The sequence below is a fragment of the Opisthocomus hoazin genome, chromosome 2 (assembly GCF_030867145.1).
Source record: "Opisthocomus hoazin isolate bOpiHoa1 chromosome 2, bOpiHoa1.hap1, whole genome shotgun sequence".
Classification (NCBI taxonomy): Eukaryota; Metazoa; Chordata; class Aves; order Opisthocomiformes; family Opisthocomidae; genus Opisthocomus; species Opisthocomus hoazin.
Genome location: NC_134415.1, coordinates 59,091,683 through 59,118,902, shown reverse-complemented (window position 1 = coordinate 59,118,902; position 27,220 = coordinate 59,091,683). Strand labels below are relative to the sequence as shown.

General features: G+C 40.4%; 1 protein-coding gene across 18 annotated transcripts in view; it reads left to right on the top strand.

Moving 5' to 3' along the window:
- SYNE1 (spectrin repeat containing nuclear envelope protein 1) overlaps window positions 1–27,220 on the top strand; it is a 319,742-nt gene that overhangs the window by 284,422 nt on the left and 8,100 nt on the right. For 12 of the 18 annotated variants that reach the window (XM_075413801.1, XM_075413802.1, XM_075413805.1 and 9 more), the window contains 15 exons: window positions 3,301–3,488; window positions 5,663–5,813; window positions 8,988–9,170; window positions 9,594–9,731; window positions 14,704–14,895; window positions 15,751–16,084; window positions 16,925–16,993; window positions 18,981–19,123; window positions 19,984–20,110; window positions 21,252–21,463; window positions 22,980–23,180; window positions 23,495–23,623; window positions 23,987–24,199; window positions 25,183–25,275; window positions 27,085–27,143. In XM_075413801.1, the coding sequence (XP_075269916.1) occupies window positions 3,301–3,488; window positions 5,663–5,813; window positions 8,988–9,170; window positions 9,594–9,731; window positions 14,704–14,895; window positions 15,751–16,084; window positions 16,925–16,993; window positions 18,981–19,123; window positions 19,984–20,110; window positions 21,252–21,463; window positions 22,980–23,180; window positions 23,495–23,623; window positions 23,987–24,199; window positions 25,183–25,275; window positions 27,085–27,143 (2,432 nt within the window). The remainder of the gene's footprint in view (window positions 1–3,300; window positions 3,489–5,662; window positions 5,814–8,987; window positions 9,171–9,593; window positions 9,732–14,703; window positions 14,896–15,750; window positions 16,085–16,924; window positions 16,994–18,980; window positions 19,124–19,983; window positions 20,111–21,251; window positions 21,464–22,979; window positions 23,181–23,494; window positions 23,624–23,986; window positions 24,200–25,182; window positions 25,276–27,084; window positions 27,144–27,220) is intronic. The other 6 variants (XM_075413815.1, XM_075413814.1, XM_075413806.1 and 3 more) reach the window with 4 other exon arrangements.

The window sequence follows — 27,220 nt, the reverse complement described above, 5'->3', positions numbered from 1 at the left end:
TTGTTTGAGAATCACTTTGCACGCAAAGATGCATGAGCTATACATGTAAAGTTTAAATCGGTTGGTTTATAGCACACAAAGACTTTATGCAGTGCTAGAACAAAATAGTCAACACCGGAACAGGCAGAAAAATGTTAAGTCAGCTGGGTTTTGGCATTAAAACTAATGTTACTCCTAATAAGATTTCTCTTTCTTGTTCCACTTCACCACCCAGTGCAGTTTTACCTAGAAGCACGTTGCTGGGGAGGACTGTTGTTCTGTTGTGTTCATGTTGGTTATTTATTGGCAAAAATACCTTTCTGGTGCCTCACTGGAGATGGGTTAGATGCTCTCCTGAGTTCTTTCTCCAGAGGAGAAAGAAATGCGTGAGGAAAGGAGTGCCAGAATATTTTAGGGCTAATTAATTTGTGAAGTGTACAAACTGGCATTTTGCTCTTCTAAGCAGAGTGTGGGCCTGAGACCCAAGAATCCCTTCGGAGTTTTTGACGGCTACCCAACTGATTTGCTACATGGCTGCACAGAATTGCTTATTAATATTCTATATGTAATTTATGTAGGGATAATAATTTATAACACAAAAGCATCACTAAAGAGTGGTGTTTCTGAGACAACAAAGTGCTGGGCAGGGCTAAACAGTGCTATCCACAGAGTAGATACTTGAGATTTTTTACTAGCATCCCACAGTTTGTTACAACCACTTCTTGTGGGACTTACTTTGGGCCCAGAGACTGCTGTAACTGCCTTCTGCAGGTTCCTTTTGGTGAGCCCTGCACAGTGACTGTGTGCAGTGATGTTCTGTGGCAGTGTGAGTAGTTTACTTTGAATTCCAAAGGGGAGAAATAGAGGTGAATTTTATCCTGGGAGGGTGCCTTGTTTGGATACTTCATGATGATTTAATTTCATAACTCTACAAGGCGTGGTTATAATAATAATTTTAAAAAACCAACCACCTTCAGTGTACAGCTACCAGTATTTTTATTAGTCAGAGGCTATATCACTATCCACTGCATCTCAGAAGGTATGTTGGCCATCTTCTCAAGTATTTCATCCCTCTCTGTTCTTCCATTTGTGATCTTACATTCTTTTCCATGTTTGATATTCCACTGAGGTGATGTTATCTTCCCTGCTCATACTGCTACCAGTTGTTCATATACAAAATTAAATTAAAAATATTATGCTGTGAAAGATGAGGGCCAAATTCCACTTCTGTAACTCCATTGCCTACTTCTTAGCATCTACTTCAGCCAAGAATCAGCTTTGCGGATTGCTGGTCTCTGTAGTGAAATTAAAGGTAGAAATGAAGCTGGGGAAGGTAGGGTAATTTCACTGCAGTATATTCCTAGGGTCACAAACTGCATTTCAAGGATTACTTGTTTGTTTACTTTCTCAATCTGCTACCACTTGAAATGTGTGAAGAATGGTGTTTGCTTTTGGGTTGATTAAGGAAAAAAAGCTGTATGTAGGTGACAGCAGTGCGTAAATGTGATGCTCCTTTGTCAACTAACCCAAAGGCTGTTTGTTCTCTAAAAAACATAGAAAATTTTAAAATCTGGGAAAGAAATATAAGGCTATGGAGAAAAAAAAGTGTCGGCATAGCTTGTAGAAAGGTTCTGTAGTTGAATAAAAAAGTTTAATCCTTAGGAATCCTCAGGACCAACTGGCAGCTCTCACTACTGCTCTACTCCAAAACAGCAGAAGGGAGATTGCGTTACCTGAACTTGCTTAACCTCAAGTCTCATAGCTGCCTGGATTATGTGTTTCATAGGGCATTGCATCTGTTTATAGTATCCACCCTTATATAACATTTCGGGATGGGCAGAAATGACAATAAGTACTCGGACATCATGATGGAAGAGTGTTTTCCAGGCAAGTGAAAGGGCCAGCAATGAGGAAGAAAACATTGTGATTTTCGACTTGATGGTCTCATGTAGATGTTCACAAAATATCCTTCTGTTTCATAGATGAGAAGAGGGAATAGATGACTTCACTGAGTCCAGCCCCAGTTATCACAAACAACCAAATCAGATGGTTGATACAAGTTGACCTTGCTCCATTTCAAATTTGCTGAATTTTTTAGATTCTACATTCACATCTCATTTCCTGGTGGAAGGCATTTTCAGAACATGATATTGCTAGTTGTAAGAAAAGTTCCTCTAGTTATACCTTAATGTGGACAGACACAGTATGCTGACACTATGTGTGTTTGCATGTTATAGTTTACTTCGCTAGCAGAATTATAAAGAGCAGTTTATCTCTACTCATCCTCAAGCTGACAAGTTCTTGTTCTCCTAAATAAAACTGCACCTCTCTAATTATCCTTACAGATTAACATAATATTCTAGATGCAATATATCACTTTCTGGTGTAGTCACATTAGTACTTCTTTGTCCCTATTGGAATTACATTGTCTGGACTTTGTTACTGTCCATCCTGGTTATTCCCTCTACTGTTCTGATGATTCATTTCAAATGTAGGCAAAAGTCAAGCAAGGTTTCTTTTCCTTGCACTGATCCAACAGCAACAGCCAATTACTTTTATGGCTTAACTTGAACCTATAGTTCAAAACTGAAGCTGAAACATTGCTTCAAAATGAAACATTGCCATCAGTGTAGAACAAGCTGTTGCAACAAAGAAACCAACAGAAGCAATAACAGTCATCACATATAGTAAGTGCTAAGACAGTGTAAGTGTGTTTTCTTTAGCTGTCCTAAGTTTTCATTTTCCACTTCCAGTTTAAATGCTATAGAATTGGAAAGTTAAGGAAGAAAAATCTCCTACTAGCGATGCACTGTTCAACATGTGCTGCTGCCAATCTCCGTGTCAGACATGCCACTTTGCAGCTAACTCACCTGGGGAAGAGTAGATTCATGAAAGGCACCTCCACCAAACCCTCGCGGTATATAAGAACATATTTTCTTGTCACACTTCTACTAACTTCTGCTTTACATTCTCTGCAATAATGGGAAAGGGCTGGGAATAATTCCACCACTTATTGGTGATGTTGATTAAATGTATGTGAAAGATGCTCAGCTGAGCATGCAGAGCTCTGGCAGTTTGTCCCAGGTGAAGGTTTGGCGTTCGTAGTCCCTGGGAGAGCTGTGCATGCTGCCAGGTTCTCCTGGCCTCATTGACAACATTGCAACACCACTTGCGCAGATGCAGTCTCTTAATAGGTATTCACTGGATGTTTTTCTCCTGTTTGCAAGCTTATTAATTTTTTTTTGATAAGTAGAAGATAAATACGTTTGTATTTATGCATGTTTTGCAATTTCTCTTAAGAATTGATTTCTTCACCTGCAGGAACTTCAGAGGGACATAGAAAAACACAGTACTGGAGTGGCATCTGTTCTCAATCTGTGCGAAGTGCTTCTTCATGACTGTGATGCTTGTGCCACAGAAGCAGAATGTGACTCTATCCAGCAGGCTACACGCAATCTGGATAGAAGGTGGAGGAACATCTGTGCGATGTCAATGGAAAGGCGACTTAAGTGAGTCTAAAATGCCTACAAATTAGTATTTTCTTCCACAGGCCCAAATACAGGATGGGATGTATATTGTAGGGTTGCAGTACTGAAGAAAGGACTGTAGGGGTCAGAAAAAGATCGTACACTAGGGGGGGGGGGGGGGGGGCGGCGGCGGCGGCGTTGTGTGGCATTTGTATGTGCCTTTATACAAGACAGATATCAATTATCAAATTTTGCTTACAAGGCCTTTGATGAAATTATGTCTTATTTCCTATGCCTCATAGAAATGGTGAGAGAGAAACTGGAGAAAGCTTATGTGATAGCAGTGGCTCCAAGAGATTTAGAAAACATGACCTAAAAGGGAGAGCTGTAGCACTTAATTTTACCCTAGAACTACTGAGACTGATGGGGAAACTAGTTATCGAATGGGTGGAATGTTACTCCAGGTGTTAGGGTTTTTGTGCACCTAATATTCCTCAACAGTTTCTCTTATGTGTGATTTTGTTTATTTGGAAGAATTTTAGGACTGAACACTCGTGAAGTTTCCGCATCTGTCCACCTTAGCTTTGCTGAGAAAGTGTGGGCTGTAGTGCCAGTGCATCTTGGCTGTGGTCTGGTTTACTGCACATGCTGAGACCATCTGAACACTGAACGCCCGTGATATCCAGAGGATTCATTCTATTCCCAGCTAGGATAGCATGGGTGATTTTGATAGCAATAATGATGTAGGCTAGATTGGGCAAATGCTATATACTCTGTGCTGACCAGTAACAATACAAGTTTAAGTGTTTGAACTCCTGTACTTGTGAAAATATTTCTGTATGTTTTAAAGTTACTGATCAGATTTATGTGATGTTTACAAGGTCATATCAAGAACTCTAGGTGAAGTTTATGACTTTTCAAAATGCTGAATTGAACTTTATATGAACTATGGTTTTGCGGGATATTCTTAATGTGTTTAGTAAAGGTTTTCTCTATTTTACGCAAAAAAAAAAATGTTGGTTTTAAGTTGTGCTGCTCTATATCCACAGGTTGCCATCTTTAAGTAATTTTACACTATTGCCATGGTAATTCTTGTATAGCGTGTATATATATATATAAAGACAACTTACAAGTTCTATCTTTGACACAGCCTGTCTTGAAAATATACAGGCTCTTCATACTTTTGTGTCCAGCAAATTAATTCAGAAGTATTTTAAGTTCATGTGGAAAAACACATCGTACTCTATTTTATATTCTTGCAATGTACAACTTATGCTATTTGTAGATTTGTACCAGTAAGTTAACTGAGCCATCAGTATTTAAGGTCTTTATTGCACTAGAAACAGTTATTCATATTAAAAAGCAACTTTCCCAATGTCAAACTTCAGGTTAAGCAACTTATTGGCCATAAAGCATGAATTTTGCATGGATCGTGTCCTTTTCAGACCTGCATATGTAAGATTAGGGAAAGATGCATTCTGTATGTAAAAACATACAAAGTTCTGCTGTAATACAACCTGTCCCAAAAAAAATCTTGTTATTTTGAATCAAGTGTTATTGAAGTTCTTGGGATTTTACAGTCTCAGTGTTAAGCCAATTTGATTTCAGGATCAAGAGTAAGCCACTATTTTTACATATCCAGTTGAAGTTACATTGTTTGTATTAAACTTTGGAGTAACTTTTAACTTTCTTTTTTAAAATAAAGATATGTTTACAGTGTGTATTGAGAAATAGTATTTTACCACTTGTTGGTGAATGGAAAAAAAAAATCTTCATGTCCCTTTGCAATGCAGAATAATGATTGAGAACTTTACTATACATGCTGCAACATATTTAGAATTCTGTAAGAAAAATTTCCGCAGTTGAAGGCAGTGTGGATTTTCTAATCTCTAAAATACTGTCTTAGGTACCTACACTGGGACTGTATTTCAAAAGTTACTTAGCATGTGCTTAGATTTTTAGAGCTCCTATTGCATACTTACAACTTTCTTTTTATACTGATTCCAAAATTAGAGGCATTAAAAAAAAATTGCTGTCATCTTATTCTAGCCAGCCTTCCCTGTGGTCTGTTTATCAGCCTGGCTGTCTGAGTTAGATTAAGAGCCAGTTGTTGTCTGGTGCAGTGCTAGTTTGCTGTTGTAGATGATTAGTTAAAGTCTGGTAGGTCAGATGGCCTTCAGCCCAAGCGTTCCCTAATTTTCCATTGTTTATTGCAGAATTGAAGAGACGTGGCGGCTATGGCAAAAGTTTTTGGATGACTACTCCAGGTTTGAAGACTGGCTAAAAACCTCTGAGAGGACAGCTGCTTTCCCAAGCTCCTCTGGTGTGCTTTACACGGTTGCTAAGGAAGAACTGAAGAAATTTGAGGTGATTTTATAACAGCTGAAATGTAATACCTGATGATCACATAAAAGCAGCCAGCTAGTGTTCTTCCTTCCCATACACAAGTCACTCAGCAGAGACACTGTATTAATATAGTGGAGTTCATTATTTTGTACCTGCCTTCAATGGCAGGTTTCTAGGATGAAAAAGCAGTGGAAGGTGGCAACTGAAAATGTTAATAAATTGATTCACTCTCACTTGCTGTTTGTTCACCAGTGTTAGATTTTTCAGCTTTCTTTATGATTGCAACTTTTTAATATGTCCAGTCAGTAGAGCATTCCTAAACCTTCCTTCAGCAGGTACCTCTTCACAGGCATGCTGCATGTTTTAGCTTTTGCTTTAATTTTTTCCCTCCTCTTCTTTCTGTTACTCTCTGAAACCAGTCCTCTGAATGCTCCTCCTGTTTGGTACAATATCCCCATTTTAGATCTTCATACCTGAAATTCATGCTCTTGCAAGTACTGTTACATGTCCACATGGTGTCCCCTGTGACTTAAAAGTTAAGTGCATGCTTCAAAACTGACAAGCTGTCACTTCAGTCAATGCTTAAGAGTTTGTTATGTAACTCCGTTGCATCTACTACAATGTGATGGCTTGTCTCATAGTTACAGTGGGGCATATACCTGTGTGTAAAGCACACACACACGTCGTGTGGCTAGTCACAGGTGAAAATCTTCTGCCTGGTTTCATATTTGCAAGGAATATATCACGATGAGAGAGAAAAACAATTCTGAAGAAAGAGAACAAATTGTTTAGGCAATTCTGTGAACAGTCAGTTGCTGTAAAGTATTTCCAGTGAAGAAGAAATGCACATTTTAAACAATATCTAACACCAGGTAATACTTTTTGGTTTAACAATTGATTCAAAAATATAAACTGTGAAGCACTGATTCAAGTTTTATAACTGACATTCACATTTCTGAATGTACTGGCCAGGTTTTGTTGTTAAACACTGCCAGACCTCATTATGGTGAGATAGATTGCTATGGTATAGAAACGTTTGCTTCCTGCACACAAGTACTCTCGCTCATGCTTCCTTCCCATTGTCCCTTTATTCAGTGATCAGCATCTAAATCTCTTGTTTAGTGAGTCTCTCTATGAGAAACACTACTAAAAATATCTTGGCAGTCTTTGATTTTTACAGCTGATCTGACATTGCCCAAAGTCTGTTTCACTGAACCTCAGCATAAACGGTGACCTTCCCTCTCCTGCAGACTTGTGGAATTTTTACTGTCTACAGAGTGTCAGCAGGAACTAGCTGTGAAGACAACGGTTTAGCAGCCTCTGCAGAAGCCTGCTTTCCCTGCAGTTTGTGTCTTTCTCTTTTTTCTTTTTTTTTTTTTTTTTTTTTCTGAGCACCTAGTTTCTACATCTACCAAAAAGCAGGAATGCAAGCAACAAAAGCTGTGGTGTTCAAATGCAGCAGAATTCAGCAGCTTTACTGTGAAGTCAGTGTAAAGTCAGCAGCCATGTATACATACTAACTGAAGCAGATTTCTGCTTTAACTAGATCTTTTTTTCTACTTTTACTCCCCACCTCCCCCCGCCCAGTTCCTGAGCAGAGGTCAGAGATGGCTCTCACTGACTTCACTCTACAAAATCAAACTCCTTCTTCTCCAGTTGTATATGGAGAAATGGGCAGCGGTTGCAGGAAGGAACACAACAGATGAATTCTTGTGTAGCTGAACTGAAAAAATGGAAGACATACACAGCTGTTCTTTTGCTGGACAAGGCTTGGGAACACGTGAAACAACAACTGCACATTGTTAGATTTCATCATCCTAATAAATATAGTCAGATTTGTGCCTCTGCTGTGAGAATTGCCTCTTTGTGCAATTTTAAGTTAATTCATTTCTACTGAGCATTTCACCCCAGTTGCAAGCCCATTTCCTCCTTGGTTGTCCCCTATGCAAATTGATGGCCATTTAATGAAAGGCGTAGTGATACTGAGAGCACTGTACAGGCTTTGATCTTTTTTCTTTTTTTTGAACCAGCTTCTTTACTTTTGTCTCTGATATTACAGCAGAAACATGCTTATTTCTTTTTCAAATTTGACTAGTACAGTATTAAGAGTATGTATCGTTTATGTAGAAATCTCATGTGTTAGCTGATTTTAATTAAAATTTCTTTACAGAAGGTACAGGGCGGTGTCTAATTTTAGGAGCGTTTGACTGTTTATTTGCATTGCGAGGAGTATCAGGGAGTAAGTTTGTAGAACTACAATGGGAGCCAAAACCTACTTGTGTTCAAAAGACAGCTGGTGTAGTCTGTTTTCAAGTCTTCCTCTGACTGGTTGCTTTTCTGTTTCTGTGACAACATAAAAACAAGTAGTTTTTTAATATATTACTCATCATTTTTTATTTATTTTTGAAGGGATTAATTCAGTCAGCTCGGTACAAGGTGCTTTTTCAACTTGCTTTGTGATTGCTAGTCACAACATGAAACTCATGGGCTAAGTCACCTACTATTTCTGCTCCCCAGCTGGGTGACAGGCTTTCGTAACATGAGAGGAAGCACTGAGAGTACATGGTGCAGACAGTTGCCCAGGCATAAGCTGGTATGGATGTTCACAAAATTGTCTTTCCATGAAAATTTTAAGACAAAACTTACTTGTATACCAGTATACTGAAGGTAAAGAGATGATTCCTTCAGTTCAATTTTTCACTATTTTTGGCAAAACGCAGAATAAACAATTGCTCATATCTCCTCAATGTTTGCACTTCAGCAAATTCCATATGTGTAAGGAAATCCAGTGAAGCCACAGGAATCTTCGATTTCTGTTCATTTTTTAAAATGAATGTTTTATATTCATTGTTTGTGTTTCTGTTCTCAAATACAAAGGCATATGATTGAGTAGCAAGGGGAGTCTTTTTTTTTTTGTGCTAATTTTGCCATTATAACAGGTATTCATGTTGCAATTTCTCATTCAGTGAACTATGTCAGTTTTGTAAACTTTCTTCTTTTTTTTTTCATTCATTTTAATCAGAAGGCAGCCTCTTAATAGTATAGCCCTCAGATGTCTGCATACATAGTGAAATCCACCAGCTACCACAGGTCAGAGTATAGAAGTTAGGGTCAAAATAAAAGGAGAGACTTCTATATATATCCTGATTTCAAGAATGAAAAACCTGATGGTGTCTTTTGTTCATATTGCTTTAGGCCTTCCAGAGACAAGTGCATGAAAGTCTGACTCAGCTGGAACTGATCAATAAACAATATCGCCGCCTGGCCCGAGAGAATCGCACTGACTCTGACTGCAGCCTCAAGCAGATGGTTCATGAGGGGAACCAGAGATGGGACAACTTACAAAAGCGAGTTGCCTCCATCCTGCGCAGGCTAAAAGTATTTCCGTTTTTAAGCACTTCAGTTTCACTATTATACTTATGAACCAGGGGTACTCTGGAATCTTCCAGTTTAATGCATTCGCACAGTGGTTTTCAGGGAATTTCTACCTTTGGAAGAGGAAGGGAGCTTATCAGTTCACTTTGTCTGAGGTAACCAAAGCACGAAGTCTGTAGGGAAATGCATAGTGACCTCAAATGCCACCACCTTCACAGAAGATAACTTTCATAGGTCAACTAATTGCAGCTGTAAATGATGTTACTGAAAAAAGAACCTTAGAAAGCATGTAGGTAATGAAAGGAGGTGTACAGAGTTTTAGGTTAGGTTTGAAGGACATGAAAGCCATTTCTTCAGAGAACCACTGTTGCTGGGTTTTTTTGGGTTATTTGGTCGTTTCATGTCACTCCATTTTCCACCCCCCAGCATTTTATTGGCCAGCGTGAGGAGTTTGAGACAGCACGTGATAGCATCCTGGTATGGTTAACGGAAATGGATCTGCAGCTGACCAACATTGAGCATTTCTCAGAGTGTGATGTCCAAGCAAAGATAAAGCAACTTAAGGTAACAAATGACTGAATGGTGACAGGAGGAGGGATGAGAGAAGGGATAGAACATTCATAGCGGGAAAAGAATTTAAGAAACGTTACGCAAAAATGCAGCCTGATACAGTCCCTTACCTGAGATCTGAGACTTCAGCCTCAGAAGTTATGGGCTGTGTCAGGTTTCAATATGTACTTTTCTGCTAGAATGGAAGATCTTAGCGCTGTGAAACATTTTCAAAAAACCAAGGTTGATAGTCTCCATTCCCTAATCAAAACAAGAAATGTCCATAATTATTAATGTCAAGTCTCCGTTATTGCTGACAACTAAGAATTACTACATTTGTCAACCATTTCTGCTTCAGAAAAATCATTACCTGGAGAGAAAAATATCAAAAGACCTATTATCCAAAATTCAGAGAGTCACAGAATGGTAGGGTTTGGAAGGGACCTCTGGAGATCATCTAGTCCAACCCCCCAGCCAAAGCAGGTTCACCTACAGCAGGCTGCACAGGACCTTGTCCAGGCTGGTTTTGAGTATCTCCAGAAAAGGAGATTCCACCACCCCTCTGGGCAACCTGTTCCAGTGCTCCATCACCCTCAAAGTGAAGAAGTTCTTCCTCATGTTCAGCTGGAACTTCCTATGCTTCAGTTTGTGCCCGTTGCCCCTTGTCCTGTCGCTGGGCACCACTGAAAAGACTCTGGCCCCATCCTCCTGACACCCACCCTTAAGATATTTATAAGATCCCCTCTCAGCCTTCTCTTCTTCAGGCTAAACAAGCCCAACTCCCTCAGCCTTTCCTCATAGGAGAGATTCTCCAGTCCCATAATCATCTTTGTAGCCCTGCGCTGGACTCTCTCAAGTAGCTCCTCATCTTTCTTGAACTGGGGAGCCCAGAACTGGACACAGTACTCCAGAAAGGGCCTCCCCTAGGGCAGAGTAGAGGGGAAGAAGAACCTTCCTCGACCTGCTGGCCACACTTTTCTTTATGCACCCCAGGATCCCATTGGCCTTCTTGGCAGCCAGGGCACACTGCTGGCTCATAGTCTACTTGTCATCCACCAGCACTCCCAGGTCCCTGTCCACAGAGCTGCTCCCCAGCAGGTGCACCCTGAGCCTGTACTAGTACATTGGGTTGTTCCTCCCCAGGTGCAGGACCATGCACTTGCCCTTGTTGAACTTCATCAGGTTCCTCTGCGCCCAACTCTCCAGCCTGTCCAGGTCTCAGTGAATGGCAGCACAGCCTTCCGTTGTATCTGCCGCTCCTCCAAGTTTTGTGTTATCAGCAAACTTCCTGAGGGTACACGCTGTGCCTTCATCAGGTCATTGATGAAGAAGTTGAACAAGACTGGGCCGAGTACTGACCCCTGGGGGACACCACTAATTACAGGCCTCCAACTAGACTCAATGCCGCTGATGACAACCCTCTGAGTTCTGCCATTCAGCCAGTTCTCTATCCACCTCCCCGACCACTCATCCAGCCCACACTTCCTGAGCTTCCCTAGGAGGATATCATGGGAGACTGTGTCAAAAGCCTTGCTGAAGTCAAGGTAGACGACATCCATGGCTCTCCCCTCATCTACCCAGCCAGTCATGCCATCGTAGAAAGCTATCAGATTGGTCAGGTATGATTTCCCCTTGGTGAATCCATGCTGACTACTTCTGATAACCTTCTTTTCCTCCACTGGCTTAGTGATGACATCCAGAATGAGTTGCTCCATCACCTTTCCCGGGATGGAGGTGAGGCTGACCGGCCTGTAGGTCCCTGGGTCCTCCTTCTTGCCCTTTTTGAAGACTGGAGTGACATTGGCTTTTCTCCAGTCCTCGGGCACCTCTCCTGTCCTCCAGGACCTCTCAAAGATGATGGAGAGTGGCTCAGCAATGACATCTGTCAGCTCCCTCAGTACTCATGGGTGCATCCCACCAGGGCCCATGGATTTGTGGGTGTCTAGTTTGCTTAGATGATCTCTCACCCGATCCTCCTCAAGCACAGGAAGGTCTTCATTTCGCCAGGCTTCTTCTCTTGCTTCCAGGGCCTGGGATGCCTGAGGGCCAGCCTTAGCAGTGAAGACTGAAGCTAAGAAGGCATTCAGTAACTCCGCCTTCTCTGTGTCCTCTGTCACCAGGGCACCCACCTCATTCAGCAGCAGCCCCACATTTTCCCTAGTCTTCCGTTTGCTACTGATGTACTTGAAGAAGCCCTTCTTGTTGTCTTTGACATTGCTTGCCGGATTTAATTCCAGATGGAGCTTTGCCTGCCTCATTGCTTCCCTGTATGCTCTGACAACATTCCTGTATTCCTCACAAGTGGCTTATCCCTCTTTCCACATTATGTAGACCTTTCTCTTCCATTCAAGTTTCACTAGAAGCTCCTTCCTCATCCATGAAGGTCTTCTGCATCCTTTGCTATATTTCTTCCTCATGGGGATGCACCAATCTTGAGCATGGAGGGAAGTGATGTTTGAATAGTGACCAGCTCTCTTGGACCCTCCCTACCTTCTAGAGCCCTAACCCACGGGATTACTCCAAGTAGGCCCTTGAAGAGGCCAAAGTTAGCTCTTTTGAAGTCCAAGGCTGTGATCCTATTTATTGCCCTGCTTCCTCCATGCAGGATCCTGAAGTCCACCATCTCATGGTCACTGCAGCCAAGGCTGCCCCCAGTCTTCGCATCCTCAACCAGTCCTCCTTTATTTGTCATTACAAGGTCCAGCAGCACACCTCCCCTCTTAGGGTCCTCCACTACCTGTGTCACAATGTTATCAACAGTGTCCTGTAGGAACTGTGTGTGCCTAGCTGTGTTCTCTTTCCAGCAGCTATCAGGGTGGTTGAAGACCCCCTTGAGAACCAGGGCTTGTGATCGTAAGGCTACTGTCAGCTGCCTGTAGAAGGCCTCACTGACTTCCTCTTCCTGGTCAGGTGGCCCGTAGTAAACACCCACAACAATGTCAACCATATTAGCATCTCCCTTAATCCTTACCCATAAGCTCTCAAGTTGGTTTTCATCCATCCCTAGGCAGAGCTTGATACATTTCAGTTGCTCTCACATAAAGAATCTTTCTGTCTTTCGTAAAAAGTACATAGCCATCTATGACAGCATTCCAGTGTTGCGAGCTGTCCCACCATATCTCTGTAACTGCAATGAGATCGTGGCCCTGCGACCACACACAAATCTCTAGTTCTTCCTGTTTATTCCCTATGCTGTGTGCATAGGTCTAGAGGCATTTCAGAGAGGTAATCAAGCGTGCCAGTTTCCCTAGAGAGGTGAAAGAGGATCCACCATAGCCATACCCACCCTTAAGGTGGTTGGCCTTCTCTTTCTCAACTTGGGAGGCAGTTAAGGAACATTTGTCACTGCTGTGGTTGGCCTGGCTTATTCCCCAGTTGGTTGTAATGGCTTGAGCATTGTGACTTTGGACCCCACCCCCAGAGTCTGTCAGTTTAAAGCCTGCCACGCCAAGTCGGCCAGCCTTCTGCCAAAGATTCTCTTGCCTCTTCTAGGCATGTGGGTCCCATCCCTCCCTAACAGGTTATAGTAATTGAAGAATGTCCTGTTGTCACAAAACCCAAAACCCTCACGACAGCACCAGCCACAAAGCCAGGAGCTGATTTGTATTATGCGTCTGTTTCTGGCTGCCCCCTTTCCTCCAACTGGTAAAATGGAGGAGAAGGTAACATGGGCACCAGTGCCTTTTGCTTGCACCCACAGGGCTTTGAAGTCTTCCTTAATTCTGCCCAGGTTCTGGCTTGTGGTGTCATTTGTGCATACATGAAAGATTTAACAGTGGATAGGATAGTAGTCAGTGTTCTTTACAAGCTGTGGCACCCTTTCAGCGACATCTTGGACCTTGGCTCCTGGAAGGCAGCATACCTCACATGCCTCCCTGCCAGGCTGGCAGATGGGCGCCTCAGTGCCTCTTAGTAGAGTCACCCACCACGAGCACTCATCATTTCTTTTTACGGCATCTGCTGTGTGCTCTGGTATAGTTTGTCCTTGCAGACGATGCTTCTGAGTGTCTATAGTTGTTAAAACTTCGTGTCTGATTTTGGTTGTGATGCTGGAGGGTGGAGGCTGGATCGGAGTCCTGGTTTTGTGGGTCATTCTCAGTGGTGTCCACTACAGGAGCATGGTTCTGAAACCACTTATCTGTCTCCATCTCTGCTCCGATAATACTACACGGTGTTTCCTACCACCTGACATAACAGATCCTCAACCAGCACACGTCTTGTGCAGGGACTTACCTTTGCTCCAGAAGGGTATGGGCACTCACTGCAGCCTACCACGTGAACTGAAGCCTCTTTCCTTACCATTTCCAGCTGGGTGTAAGCGTCAGACATCACAAGGGCTTTCTCTGCGGGAACTCTGGCTTTGGCTCTGAGGCGAGTGCCCATCATTATGGCAGAGACCTAGAGCACTTCCCTGGGCTGAGGGCCTGCAAGCAGATTGCAGGGCCCTGCCTGCACACCCTCCGTCGCAAACTGCTGTGCTGCACCCTGACTGACGCACCATGGCCTGGCCACAAGCACTCCCTGAGGGACGTTTAAATCTCCCTCGACTGCTCCTGGCAATCCCCAAGCCACGTCAGCCTCGCTCGCGAGAGCTGCCAGCTCCTGACGGGTCTCGCTGCCACTGAACTTACCATTGCCGCCACTGCGTTCCTTGCCGACTGAGTGTCCAGTTTGTTAGCTTTAGCATCAGTGTTCATTCTAGACATTTGGTCACGGGCATGGCCTGTTCCGAAAAGAGCTTTCTTTCCAAACACAACAAGTGAGGAATGAGATGGTAAACCATGAAGTATCACTGTTTTTGGCTAGAAAGACTATGGAATGCTAAATTTAATTGCTCGTTGTTGTTCATACCAGAACGTTTGGAATGATTCCTGTTTGTTACCCACACCATTCTTGCTGAAAAACTCTAAGACACTTGCATCCTTAATAATGTAAGTTGTGGTAATGTTAATTTCGCTGAAAAAGCATGGGCTTTTCTTTTATGCAGGCTTTCCAGCAAGAAATTTCTCTGAACAACAACAAAATTGAGCAGATAATTGTGCAGGGTGAGCAACTCATTGAGAAAAGTGAGCCCATGGATGCAGCTGTCATTGAAGAAGAACTAGATGAGCTGCGTCGTTACTGTCAAGAGGTCTTTGGACGCGTGGAACGCTATCACAAGAAACTCATCCGCCTTCCTGTGTGTATACTTACATATCTGTGTATTTGTTTGGTTTGTTGCCATTTTACAAGGGAGAGAATGAGGAGAGAGAAAGATGTTGAAATGAACTGACATGAAACTTCTGTAACTCTCCAAAAATCCTGTGATTTAATTTTGTCACAGCTTCTGCCTCCCTTCATTGTATGCTATTTATGTCCTGTTCAGAGAGCAAACTCACCAGATCTGGAATTTTTGCAAATCATCATGAAAATTCATGCAAACTGGAGATTTATAAAACTTTATTAATGGAGATAGCAGTGTGGTAATAAGAACATCTCCCTGCTCTGTCAGATAGTTTAATTGGCAGCTGAGTGAGTTCTGTCTTGTTTAGAAAACAATGATGTAATGATTCTCCTCATCAGAAGAGAAGGAAATTTGTCTCCACAACTAAACAGACAGCTGAATAAGTGAGAGCAAAATGATTTTTGGTAGCTCAAGTCCTACTGAATGAAAAGAACAGAACCCAGGGTTTTCAAAATATGAAAGAATGTAACGAGAGACGTTCACTTACGCTTCCTGTGACTTGACTCCAGAGTTTTCTTTAACTTGGTGTTTGCATTGCAGTGGCATCGGTAAAAGGTCTGGAGACATTTGCTTGATGTGAGACACTGTGGTGCCTTAAGTAATGAAAAGGAGCTGGGCATTACAAATTTTTTTGTTTCTCTGGGTTTTGAGTGCACTGTAAAATAATGAAGGGGAAGTGCAAGCGAGTGCAAAAGGGAAACCCCATCAGTATGACTGTTGCCTAATGCTGCTTGATTTCACTGACCCAGGCTGTCCATGCAGTGCTTCTGCATGCTTCATTGATCGGTTCTGTTTGCATTATGCTTCTAGCTGACAGATGACGAACATGACCTCTCTGACAGAGAGGTGGATCTGGATGAATCAGCAGATCTCTCTGACATACACTGGCATGACAAATCTGCGGACAGCGTTCTCTCCCCGCACCCCTCTTCCAACCTTTCGCTGCCTCTTTCCCAGCCGGTGAGAAGTGAGCGATCAGGGCGAGATACTCCTGCGAGCGTGGACTCCATTCCCTTGGAGTGGGATCATGACTACGACCTTAGCAGAGACCTGGAGACAGCCGTTTCACGGGCAGTGAACTCTGAGGAAGAAGATGGAGGACAAGAGAAGGACTTCTACCTGAGAGGAGCAGCTGGTATAGCAGGTATGGTGGCAAATAGGGTGTCCTGTTCTCTGCAAGTAAAAAGAAGCAAATGTTACATGTGTGATTGCTTGGCCAAGATGCTCATGGAAAAGTATTTTAAATAGCCCCTGAAGATTTTAAATAGCTTTCCCTAAGTGATTCCAGTGGCCTTCTGGCCTTAGACACAGTGATGGAGATTCCTAGATGACTACAGCCTTGGAAAATCGTGAAGGCGTGTATGATATGACAGGGAATTGGCTGTGTCTCTGTGCTTGTGGCCTGCCAGATGGGAGATGTCATCTGTAACAGCAATGCGTCATAAGTTATTCTGACTAGAAGAAACAATACTGGATGTGGCAAGAAGTGCAGAACAAACGGATGAAGAAATGCTGTGGGAGAGATATGCAAACAAAATCATCAAGTGAAGTAAATCCTAACTCAGTCCTTACCCAGGCAAGACTCCAGCAACTGAGTGTTTAGCCTGAGGTGCAATCTTCCGTCTTGCCCTCCAGTGAAGTTGGAAATTGTTTCTAAGCGTGTGTGTTCTGTGTAATAAATTTTAATGAGTAAGTGCCAAAATGCAGCCAGGTGTGGGGGAAGATGTATTGGTATATTATACCCTGATCTTGTGGCTGTCTTTTGCTTTCCAGGCCAATGCTCTGAAAAGAGTCAGGTTTGCCTGGGTATTCAGAGACTTCATAGCAGGCTTCCTGTATTTCAGTCTTCATCTTTTTTTCTTTCTCCAGAAAGGATGTTTGCTATTGGAACAGTTTGTATATTCCATCCCATGAAAAGGACTCCTGCTGTAAGGAGACAGCCATTGCTAAGCTGTCGATTTAGACTGTGCTTTTATTTTTTCAGATGTAGAGATCCCTGAAACTCTTGAGGCCTATGTAACACTCACAGAAAACGCACTCAAAAATACCTCTGGTAGGCATCAAAAAAGACTAAGCATAGCCAGATGCAAATACCACGGTGCACAAGCGTAACTTCTTTCTCTTCTTTTAGCATCTGCTATACTTTTCACAACTGACAAGATAATATTTCTTACATGGCATCATTGGCATGTTAATATAGAAGTATCCTGCTTTACTACTGTGCTTAAAGGTATTATTAGGTGCATGAAAGAAACAATGATGTTTGAAGTATTGGCCCTCCCACCTTGGCTAATTAGCCTAAACTGATCAATAGGTTACTTTAATTGGTCTTTATTCTCTGGAGTCCCTCAACAGGACTTAATGCTTTGTTATGTCTCTGAGGGAAGAGTGGTTTCTACAAAGATTAAGGCAGAAGGAACAGATACAGATCAAAACCTAATTGTTTGGTTTTGCGCTCATTTTTTTAACACAGCCACAGCCTGGATTATTACTTAGATATAAACTTTTAGGTTAGTTGTTTTTTCATGTGTTAACAATGCCAAGGTGAGGTACCGTAGTCCAATGTCTTTATCTTAGTCTTAGAAGATAATTTTTTTTTTCACATTGCATTTTTACACAAGATTAAACCTACTGTTTCACATTTTAGATGACTCCTTCGGAGGAACTAGATGCATTTGCAAATACCTTCTCTCATTATTTCAGTTTTCCTCTTTTGAAATAATGACATCATTGAAAATTTGAAATAGCAAACATTTAAAATCTTAGCATCTGTGACACAGACCTAATGTTCACTGTCCATTTTTATTTTTTCCCCAAACTAGTGAAATAATATTATGATTTAAGAGTATAATTATTCGCAGTACATATAGGAAAACACATGTAGTGTTCTGACCTGTGGAAAATTTTGAAAGTAGTGAGGAAAAAGCAATATTGAGCACTTTGTCCATTTGGGGTGAGGCAGTGTTTTGTATGAAAAATGATTAACCATCGAAGAGGCTCCATTTTCTGTAATTAGATGGACAGAAGGCTCCCCTTCTCTATGCATGTTTTTAATTGTGTGTTTATGAACAAATTCAAGCTGTCTTTGTAAACAGATGGAAATCAGGCACAGTGATAGAATACGGATAAGAAGGTTCTCATGTGGTCCTTAAGGCTGTAGCCTGCTTCAGATTAGAACTGGCTGTAGTTAATTCATCTCACAGAATTCAGCTGACCTCTGTAAGTAAAATGCAAGTTAGTCGTGCTTCAAAAACATTGGTATGAGTTCCAAACTGCTTGGATGAGCAATACCATCTTACAGATATTATAAGCATTATTTTTGTCAAACACCTAACTGGAAAAATACTATAAATTTTGCTGCTTAGTGTGGCTGCCTAAATCAGCCATGGACTACTGCTGTGGGCCTTCAAGAATTCCAGTCATCTATGGACCTTGAGAATATAATTATAACAGTGTTGCTTAGCATTTACCTACAGCTTTTAGTCCTCAAGATTGTAGACAAATAGGATCCTTTCATGTAGATCAAAAATCCACTGTTATTTAGTGGAGAGATTTAATACAAAGGGAAATAAGGAGAAATTTAATTTTAGCATGGATTTGGATGAGGAGTTTTACATACAAGACTTTATTTGAGAGTGTTTGTGAAAGGGAGAAAGGCGTTCTCCAAAATCAGTGAGGTTAGAGCACACTTTGCCAAGAACTTTTCCCTTCAGAGAGGTGAGGAATTCTCTGAGGGAAAAAGTCACTTCAAAATAGTTTGCAAGCCTGCTTTAAACTGCTGACTCTTTGATAGTATGCTTATGGCAAGCATGTTCATTGGTATAGTCATCTGTCCTCTGAAGGTCGCTAACACCCTTTAATGTAACTGGTTATCCGTTCGCTTTGACATTGTACCACTCTTACTGCTACAGCCACGTTTTTACTATACTGTCTAATCTAGATAGTATTCCTGGTATTTATTCTGCCTGGGTAAAAAATTTAAAAATAAAAAAACTTTGGTAAAACTTGGGTAACAGTCACTTTTTTTGGTTTTGATACAGGAGAACCTGGTGCCCTGGAAGCACATATCCGACAGCTGGACAAGGCCTTAGACACCAGTCGTTTCCAGATACAGCAAACAGAAAATTTCATCCGCAGCAAAACACCTACAGGACCAGAGCTGGATTCCAGTTACAAAGGATATGTGCGTGTATTTTGGAGCACAAGTCGAATAAGCCCTCCAAGCTTAGTTTTGCTATTGAAAGACGTATAGCTGTTTCAAAAAAGCAATTAGATATTACTGCTTCTCAGACTTCCTCACGCATCCAGTTGTTACCCTTCACCACATGCTGTTGTTGTTTATGTTATTAGTGTGTTTACAATAGCATAAGATTAGGGGAACATGACTCTAAGGAATTTATTTTCCTATTATATTTTTGCAGATGTCCAAAAGTACTTTCTCACATGTGTTTTTATCCATCTAATGATGATATCCTTGTTTAACATTCCTCTGCTTACAAAAGCGGAGTTTGCAGCTTCATGCACAGTATTCATTTTGCTGATGATGCGTGTTTATAATTCGTGTAAGCAAGGTTGTGTATATGGAATCCGTGATTAAAAAGCTTTCACAGAGAGGTTTTCTGGAAGAAAAATCTCTCTCTAAATCATTCAAATAATTGTATTACTGACAGAGTTGAAAGATTAGCTGCTTGGATGCACAGTAATATTTCCACACTTAAGTTTATTTTCTTTATCACATCTTCTAGTGTCTTTGCCATAGTGTCTTAACATTTAGAAGAGGTGACACCTAAAGTCATCCAGCACAATTTGTCACAGTAGCACTGAGTTATTTCTATTTAATCTGAATTTATACTTTAAGTCTTTATCATCTCCATATACATTTCTTTGATAGTATCAGGACAGATTGTTAAAGTAATAGATTTCAATCTTCACATTTAGACCTACTTTTGGAAAATTTTGGAAGTTGCATTGTAATTTATGTTTTCCATGCAATTAGCCCTGTACAGTGCATATTGATTTTTTTTTTTTTTTTTTTTAACACAGATGAAGCTACTAGGTGAGTGCAGTGGAAGCATAGACTCAGTAAAAAGGCTTGGATATAAACTGAAGGAGGAAGAAGAAAAATTATCTGGGCTTATTAACCTGAACAGTACTGAAACACAAACAGCCGGTAAGTAACATTTAGTTCTTTGATGGAAAGCAATTATGAAAAGTAGCAAACATGCAAAGTTTTTCTGAGTAAACACTTGGTGTTATTTAATGACACACATACTTCAATGACTGTCTGTTACCATATTCTGTTTAACATGGAATACGAATAGTAAGGAATAGTAAGTGTTCCTTGTATATGCCTTATAGAGAGATGAGGCATACAAGTGCATTTTAAGAACCCCTTCATATCATGAGACATAACCCTAAGCCTTTCGGAAAGTTCCTGCAATGCGTTTTTGTTGAATGTTTTCTGGTGAAAAAAGATTGCTTATTTTGCTGTACAAAACATGTACGTCAGTATTCATTTCTTCTAATATTACGTTTCACTTCTAATGTTATCTGTCTACAGTGCAGAAATCTATATTCACCTGGTAGAAGTATTCACCTGGCTGATTTTAAGCATCACCTGTAGAACAGGAGGTATTGCATTGCAAAAACATGGATTTGTTCCAGAGACTATAAAGGCAATGTCTCCATTCTTAGCTTGGCAAGATATGCTGCCCATGCAGTCTATTTTATTTTGATTTTTTTTTTTTTTTAATTTTGAGTTGATGGAATGATACAACTTGTCCTTTTGCCATAGTATTTCAGGATAACTAACAAGAAGAAATAGTCCCCAAATTATTTCTTTTTCGCACAGGTATTTATGCAATCTATCTGCAGTAGCTTAGGCAAATGTGGTGAGGTGTGAGTATTAAATTGTGATAGGTACAAATACCAATTAAAATAATAACAAATATGTGGCTAGTTAGTCATGTTCAAATTCCTTATCCAATTTGCATTTATGCTGATTTATGGCATCTTTATACCAGCATAACCTGTTCTAGAGACCTGTATGTATCAACTTATTTCCGTTCATAGAAGTCTGACATTAGAAAGTGGTAAAATTGCCTGCTGCCTGGAATCATCCAGATTCTTCATTCTTTCTCTCCAACATCATGTTCTTCACTCTAACTTAATTTTCAGTGTGGTGTTTCATGGGTTGGAGTTTTTTGGTTTCTGTGGAGCATTTTTTTGTCCTGCGTGGGGTTCACCTGATGCAATTGTGTGTTTGGCTACTGTTTTTTTGCTTTTGTTGAATTTGGTGTTTATCATTCCAGGTGTAATTGACCGATGGGAATTAATCCAGGCTCAGGCTCTAAGCAAGGAGCTGAGGATGAAGCAGAACCTTCAGCAATGGCAGCAGTTTAACTCTGACCTTAATAGTATTTGGTCTTGGTTGGGAGAAACTGAACAGGAACTGGAGAAGCTCCACCACCTTGATCTCAGTACTGATATACAAACAATTGAGCTCAGAATTAAAAAACTGAAAGTGAGTTTTATTTCTCTTTTCCATGAGTTACCTTGTAAACAGACTCAAGTGCAACAGAGATGTTAAAGAGTTTGCCAGTAGTTGCAGCAAGTTTGCTCCATTCTGCACATAGCAGGCTACTGCTGACAAATGAAGTAATTGGGAAAGTGGTTTTATGGATCACCTTTTGGCAGAAAAATGTACCACTGGCATTTACTATATAATTCTAATGAATTTTTGAAATAATAATTCTATGGCCATTCTGTAATTCCAGTATGTACAAATAATTCCTGAAGTCAGGCAAGCTGATGAAAGGAAAAAAAAAAGGCTAAGTTAAATCTTTTCTAGTCAAACAGGTAACAAAATAGCTACTTTATAAGAGATGCTTCACTGGGATATATTACTTTGCTAGAAGGAAGGAGAGAATGCGCAAAGGGGTTGTAGTCTACCCACTGCTGTCACCAGTACAGCACAGGAAAAATTTGGTGTTGCTTTGCAACACTGCTGTTTCTTCTTCTGTCATCTCAGAAGCATCAGGATCTGAATGCTGCCTTTGTCATCTCTCTTGGATATTTTACGGCTATAAAGATCTGCAGACGTGATGGTCCATAAGTTCGCTGTCAGTTACTAGCATCTTATAAGCTTGGGCACAAAAATGTGGGAGCCAATGTCTAAATGCACTGTACTCCATGCTAGGGATGAGGTGGACAGATAGTAAAGACTGTTTCCAACAGTGATCCATCTAAAGCATATTAATGCTGATCTTCACTGGAGTCCAAATATAGCTGCCATAAGTACTACAAAGGTCACTGTGACATGGGGCTTTTAAGTAAATGCTGTAAAGTAGGTGGAAAAAGGGGCATTTCGTAAGAATCCTTTTCTTATCTCACCCACTCTTGGAAAGCCCATTAGTGCCCTCCAAACCAAAAGAGGTGGGGTTTCTTTTGTGGCTTCCAATGTAAACAAATCAGAGTTTTTATACATGTCCTGCTTCTATAAATTGGAGTAAGCTGTTTGTACTCTTTGTGTGTTTTCTTTTTCCTCAGTAAAAGCTTTTATTTTAAAATACTGTTGACAGCAGTTTCCACTTGAAAACATGTTGGTTTTTGTGTTTATCAGCAAAACTGAGAAGTGAGGACGGAAGTTTTATTGTGACCTAAATACAATTGTCCTACATCTCTCCAAATTTTGTTGGGCCTGCTCTGTCTTTAAAATATCTGAAACATGAGCCAGATCTTTAAAATTCAACTATGACTTCAGGCTTTTAAGAATTTACAAGTTTAAATGGCTTGTTCTAGTTTATGCTCACAGTAAAATTTTAGTAGATGTTAAAGAGTGAAGATCTGCAGAATCCCAGAGTGAGCACAAAAATCTCATATCCGGAGTAAAGAGACTCTTACAGTAGGGTACCTTTCTGCAGTTGCTGATGGCAAATCATTGCATTCTTGTCATGCCTTCTCTACTTGGTTCTCCTGAAAGTCACATTTGACCAATTTCCATTCTTTCTTCCCTCGTCTCACTTTGTCTTATCATCAAGGAGCTGCAGAAAGCAATTGATAACCGCAAAGCAATCATCTTATCCATCAATCTGTGCAGTTCAGAGTTCACTCAGTCCAATAGTGAAGAAAGCAAGAAGCTTCAAGAGCGCCTGTCTCAGATGAACGTGCGCTGGGACCATGTGTGCAGTAGGATTGAAGAGTGGCGCTGCTCATTGCAGGATGCATTAATGCAGTGCCAGGTCTGTATTGTGCTTATTTTAAGTTGTCAGCATCCCACATATCAAAAATATAAAACCAGATCATTATCTGGTGTGCTCATTATCCAATCTTGGATGGATCTTGCCTGAAAGATACACCTGTAGTATCTGAAGCTTGTTCCACCCCAAGGTTTTCTAAATTTGTCATCTTTGGAATAGTACTCTAATATACTATTCTACACTTCCTTGTAAATTATGTTATTTAGCCAGTAGGACCCATCATAGGATAAACTAAAACCCTGAATTTGACTGGAATTTTCTGCTACACTATTAAAATCATCACTCATCACTTGCAGGATTTCCATGAAATGAGCCATGGTTTGCTGCTTTGGTTAGAGAATATTGACAGAAGAAAAAATGAGATTGCGCCTATCAATACAAACCTGGACTCGGAAACATTGCAGGATCATCACAGACTTCTGATGGTAGGGCTATAATCACCCCGTTCTCTCCCTAAACGCATCATCAGAAAAACAGCTAATCAAATTTGTCGTTCTCTTGAGGGTTAGCATTCTACGTTATATGGTAACACACAGCTGTGGGACCAATGTCAGTAACTAACTTTACTTTGGGAGGGAACACTATTCACTTCCGTGATTAGCATAACTCGCGATTTAAAATGTCAGACAACCACTACACTGCTGTGGATCTTCCTGTCAGATTAGAATTTTTTATTGCTTCGCTTTTCTTTCCGTTTCATTAATTTCCAGTTTTGTGAGTTCTAGCTTTTTTCCTTTTTTTTTTTTTTAACTTCCATTAAAAATATCTGATGCTTGCCTTGGCAACAGCAAATCAGACGTGAACTGCTGGAGTCTCAGTTGAAGGTGGCATCACTGCAAGATATGTCTTGCCAATTGCTAGTCAATGCTGAAGGCAAGGACTGTCTTGAAGCCAAAGAAAAGGTGCATGTCATTGGAAATAGACTGAAGCTCCTCTTAAAAGAGGTCACATGTCATATTAAAGACCTAGAGAGAATTCTAGGTATTTCAAGTCATCAACTGGTAAGTCATGTCTTTTTATTCCTTGCTGTTTGTTGGGCATGTTTCCCACTATTTTGAGTGTCTTTCTCTGATCGGTGCCATTGGCTGCACTGTTTCTGTTATTTGCAATATTTAGCAAGATGGCACACATGTAGTCTTGAATATCATAAAGTAATCTTACACTTCATAATGTAAACATCTCTTTTGTAATATGGTGGGTTTTTTCAATACAGTAATTTTTTTTCTATTTGGTGTAGCAGTAATAATTGAACATCTAGTTTTGTTTATCCTGCCTTTATTGATTCAGTCAACTGACAAAGTATATGAGGTAATTATTCTAGTTGCAATACTGAGAATTATAGTGTGTCAGTTGTCACTGGAAAGGAAGATAATGCTCACTCTGTCGAAGAGGGGAAAAAAAAGCATAAAAGAAATTCTGTAATAGGCTAACGAATCTCTCATAGTGCCTTCTGAGCTTTGAGCTGTACTCGAAATCTTTTCAAATCATCATGTGTCTCAGCGTATTTGAGAGGGAGTTATACACACATCTTCACCAACAGTGGCAGATTTCAAGGTTCTTCTTTAGTTAACTTTTTTTTGAAGTCTTGGATTAGTAGTGTACAGAAGGCATGAGAACTCAGCTCTTCCCTCCTTCTAGTGAATTCTGCCTGTTTAAGTAAAATCATGGTGGGACCAACCTCTTTTTGTAATTAAAGGCCAATAAAGAGCAACTGATTTTTCCCCTGTATTGACTTTGGCAGAAAACGTGTCACCTAAAGCAATGAAGTTTTATCTACCTGTTAGCTTTTCTTTTCCTTTAGGGCTGACAGAGAAAACATGTAATGCCTTAGTCTTATAAAATATGGCAACAAAATCTAACTGCTTTGTTTTATTTGCTTTGGAAACAACTCTGCTGGGATTTCTCTCGGGGATTTTTTTTTTTAGTTTCGTTACCTGAACAGCTAGTTGCTGTGTTTCTGAGCTCCATTCCTTCTGAACTTTAGGAATTGTCCTCATGGTCCTCTGCTGATGAATTAGACACATCAGGATCAGTGAGTCCTGTATCTGGAAGAAGCACTCCAAGCAGACAGAGAACGGTAATTTCATGTCATAAACTTTCTGCCACCTCCTGGGTGGGAGCTCTAGATTTCTACAATAGCTCTAGCCAGCTGGAAAGTCCCCCTTCTCACTTGACAGGAAAGGAAATGGCATAAACCAAGAACAAAACACAGCTGCTTTCCCCAGTCCTGCTGCATATCCCATCCTGCATGAAACCCGAAGTGGTAGATACTATCTAAAACCAGGGCTGTCAGTGTGGTAGGTTTATCATGGTATGGCATGTCGTGTCTCTTGTATTTTGCTCTAGTGATGGCAGCACCCCAAAGTCTGGTCTTGTCTGGTATAATCAGTCCTCCATTTCTGTTTGACTTTCTCTTCAGAGCTGCTTCATCAAGAATCTCAATAAGCCTTTTTGTCATTTCTGGTGAAGTTTACAGATGGTCTTACTGAGATTTTGGATGAATGGCTAAGTAGAGCTGAAGGGCATAAAACATTCAAAACACCTAGTTGTACAGGACCTAATCAATGGCTATGATGGCAGCTCTGGAGTTGTCTATTTACATCGCTGGCACAAAATTCAAGAAATATAGCAATACATGCCTAGTACTTAACACTTCCATACTCTGAGCCCAAAATGGAACTGCAATTATTTTGTCTTTTTCTGCAATTCTGTTGGTTGATTACTTTGCTTTTTTCTTTAGTTCTTAAAACAATCAGGTTGGTTTTGGGTGTGATTTTTTTCATTTGCACTTTTTGTAAAGTTTCTGAGTTCTGTCTTGATAAATTTTATTGCTCTTAAAATTGATTTTTTTTTTTAATTTTTTTTTTACATTCACTAGTTTCCATTTAGATACTAGTATAAGAATGTAAAGGAATACTGGCTTTTCAAAAGAAGAAAGAATATAAACCATAACATTTTATTTCAGAGGTCAATGCTATTATCTTTTAAATTTAAATAACTAATAAAAGCTCTGATATCACAGATGTAACTGGAGGATGCCTGACCATTACAGGAAATGGAGAAGTATTTTACCATAAAATCTTTGTCTAAAGAGTATGTAGAATTATAATAGTTTTCATCTTAACATTTTAATAAGCATTTGTCTATCTCTAATTTGTTAGTGTTTATGTATGTGAATACTTTTTTTCATTTTTGTCCCTAATGTGTAGCCAAGTTGTACAATTCCTTGGGGTCTGGTTTTCAAACTTCTGGGTTTTGCATCCACAATTTTGGAGGCTGAAGTGATATTGTTTCGAAATTCAGTGCCAAATATACTGATGCTGAATAAAGAAATACTAATACCAAAAATACAGTGAGAACTATAACCATCTAACTGAAAATTAGTTCCAGCAAATAGTTGTGCGTGCGGGAATGCACCTACAGTTATTTGGCCTTCAAAACTGTGAGGGGGATGGGGATGGAGAAGAGGCTAGACTCGTCAAAGGAGGCCCTTGGATCTTTTTTCTTGAGAATATTAATTTTGCTGCATTTTCTTTTTGAAATGTCTCTATTTGCCTTATTCTACTCAAAAATTTTTTTCCATTTCATATTACAAATTATTTAAGCTAAATTTCTAGTGAATTTTTTAAATCCAGAGCTACCATTCATAAACGTAATGACTAAACTGTTATTTTCAAGTTCACTGTGTATGTTCCAGTCATTTCTGTACTCAGCTAGGTGCAAAGAAAAGCCAGTTTCCTTGGTTCATGAGTATTGGTCACTTCATTGATTTTATTTTTTTTTATGTTTCCTTTGCTGCACTTTTAATTTAGTTTCATCAGTAGCTTGTCTTTATTTGCCTGGACTGAACATTCTTCTTTCTTTACCCCCTGTTCATTGCAAACAGCCACGGGGCAAATGTAGTCTCTCACAGCCTGGACCCTCTGTCAGCAGTCCACATAGCAGGTACCTTATTCTCCTGGTTTCCGCACTCTGTTCTGGAACCCCAAGAGGATGATGGAAATTGGCCGTGATTCCTCTCC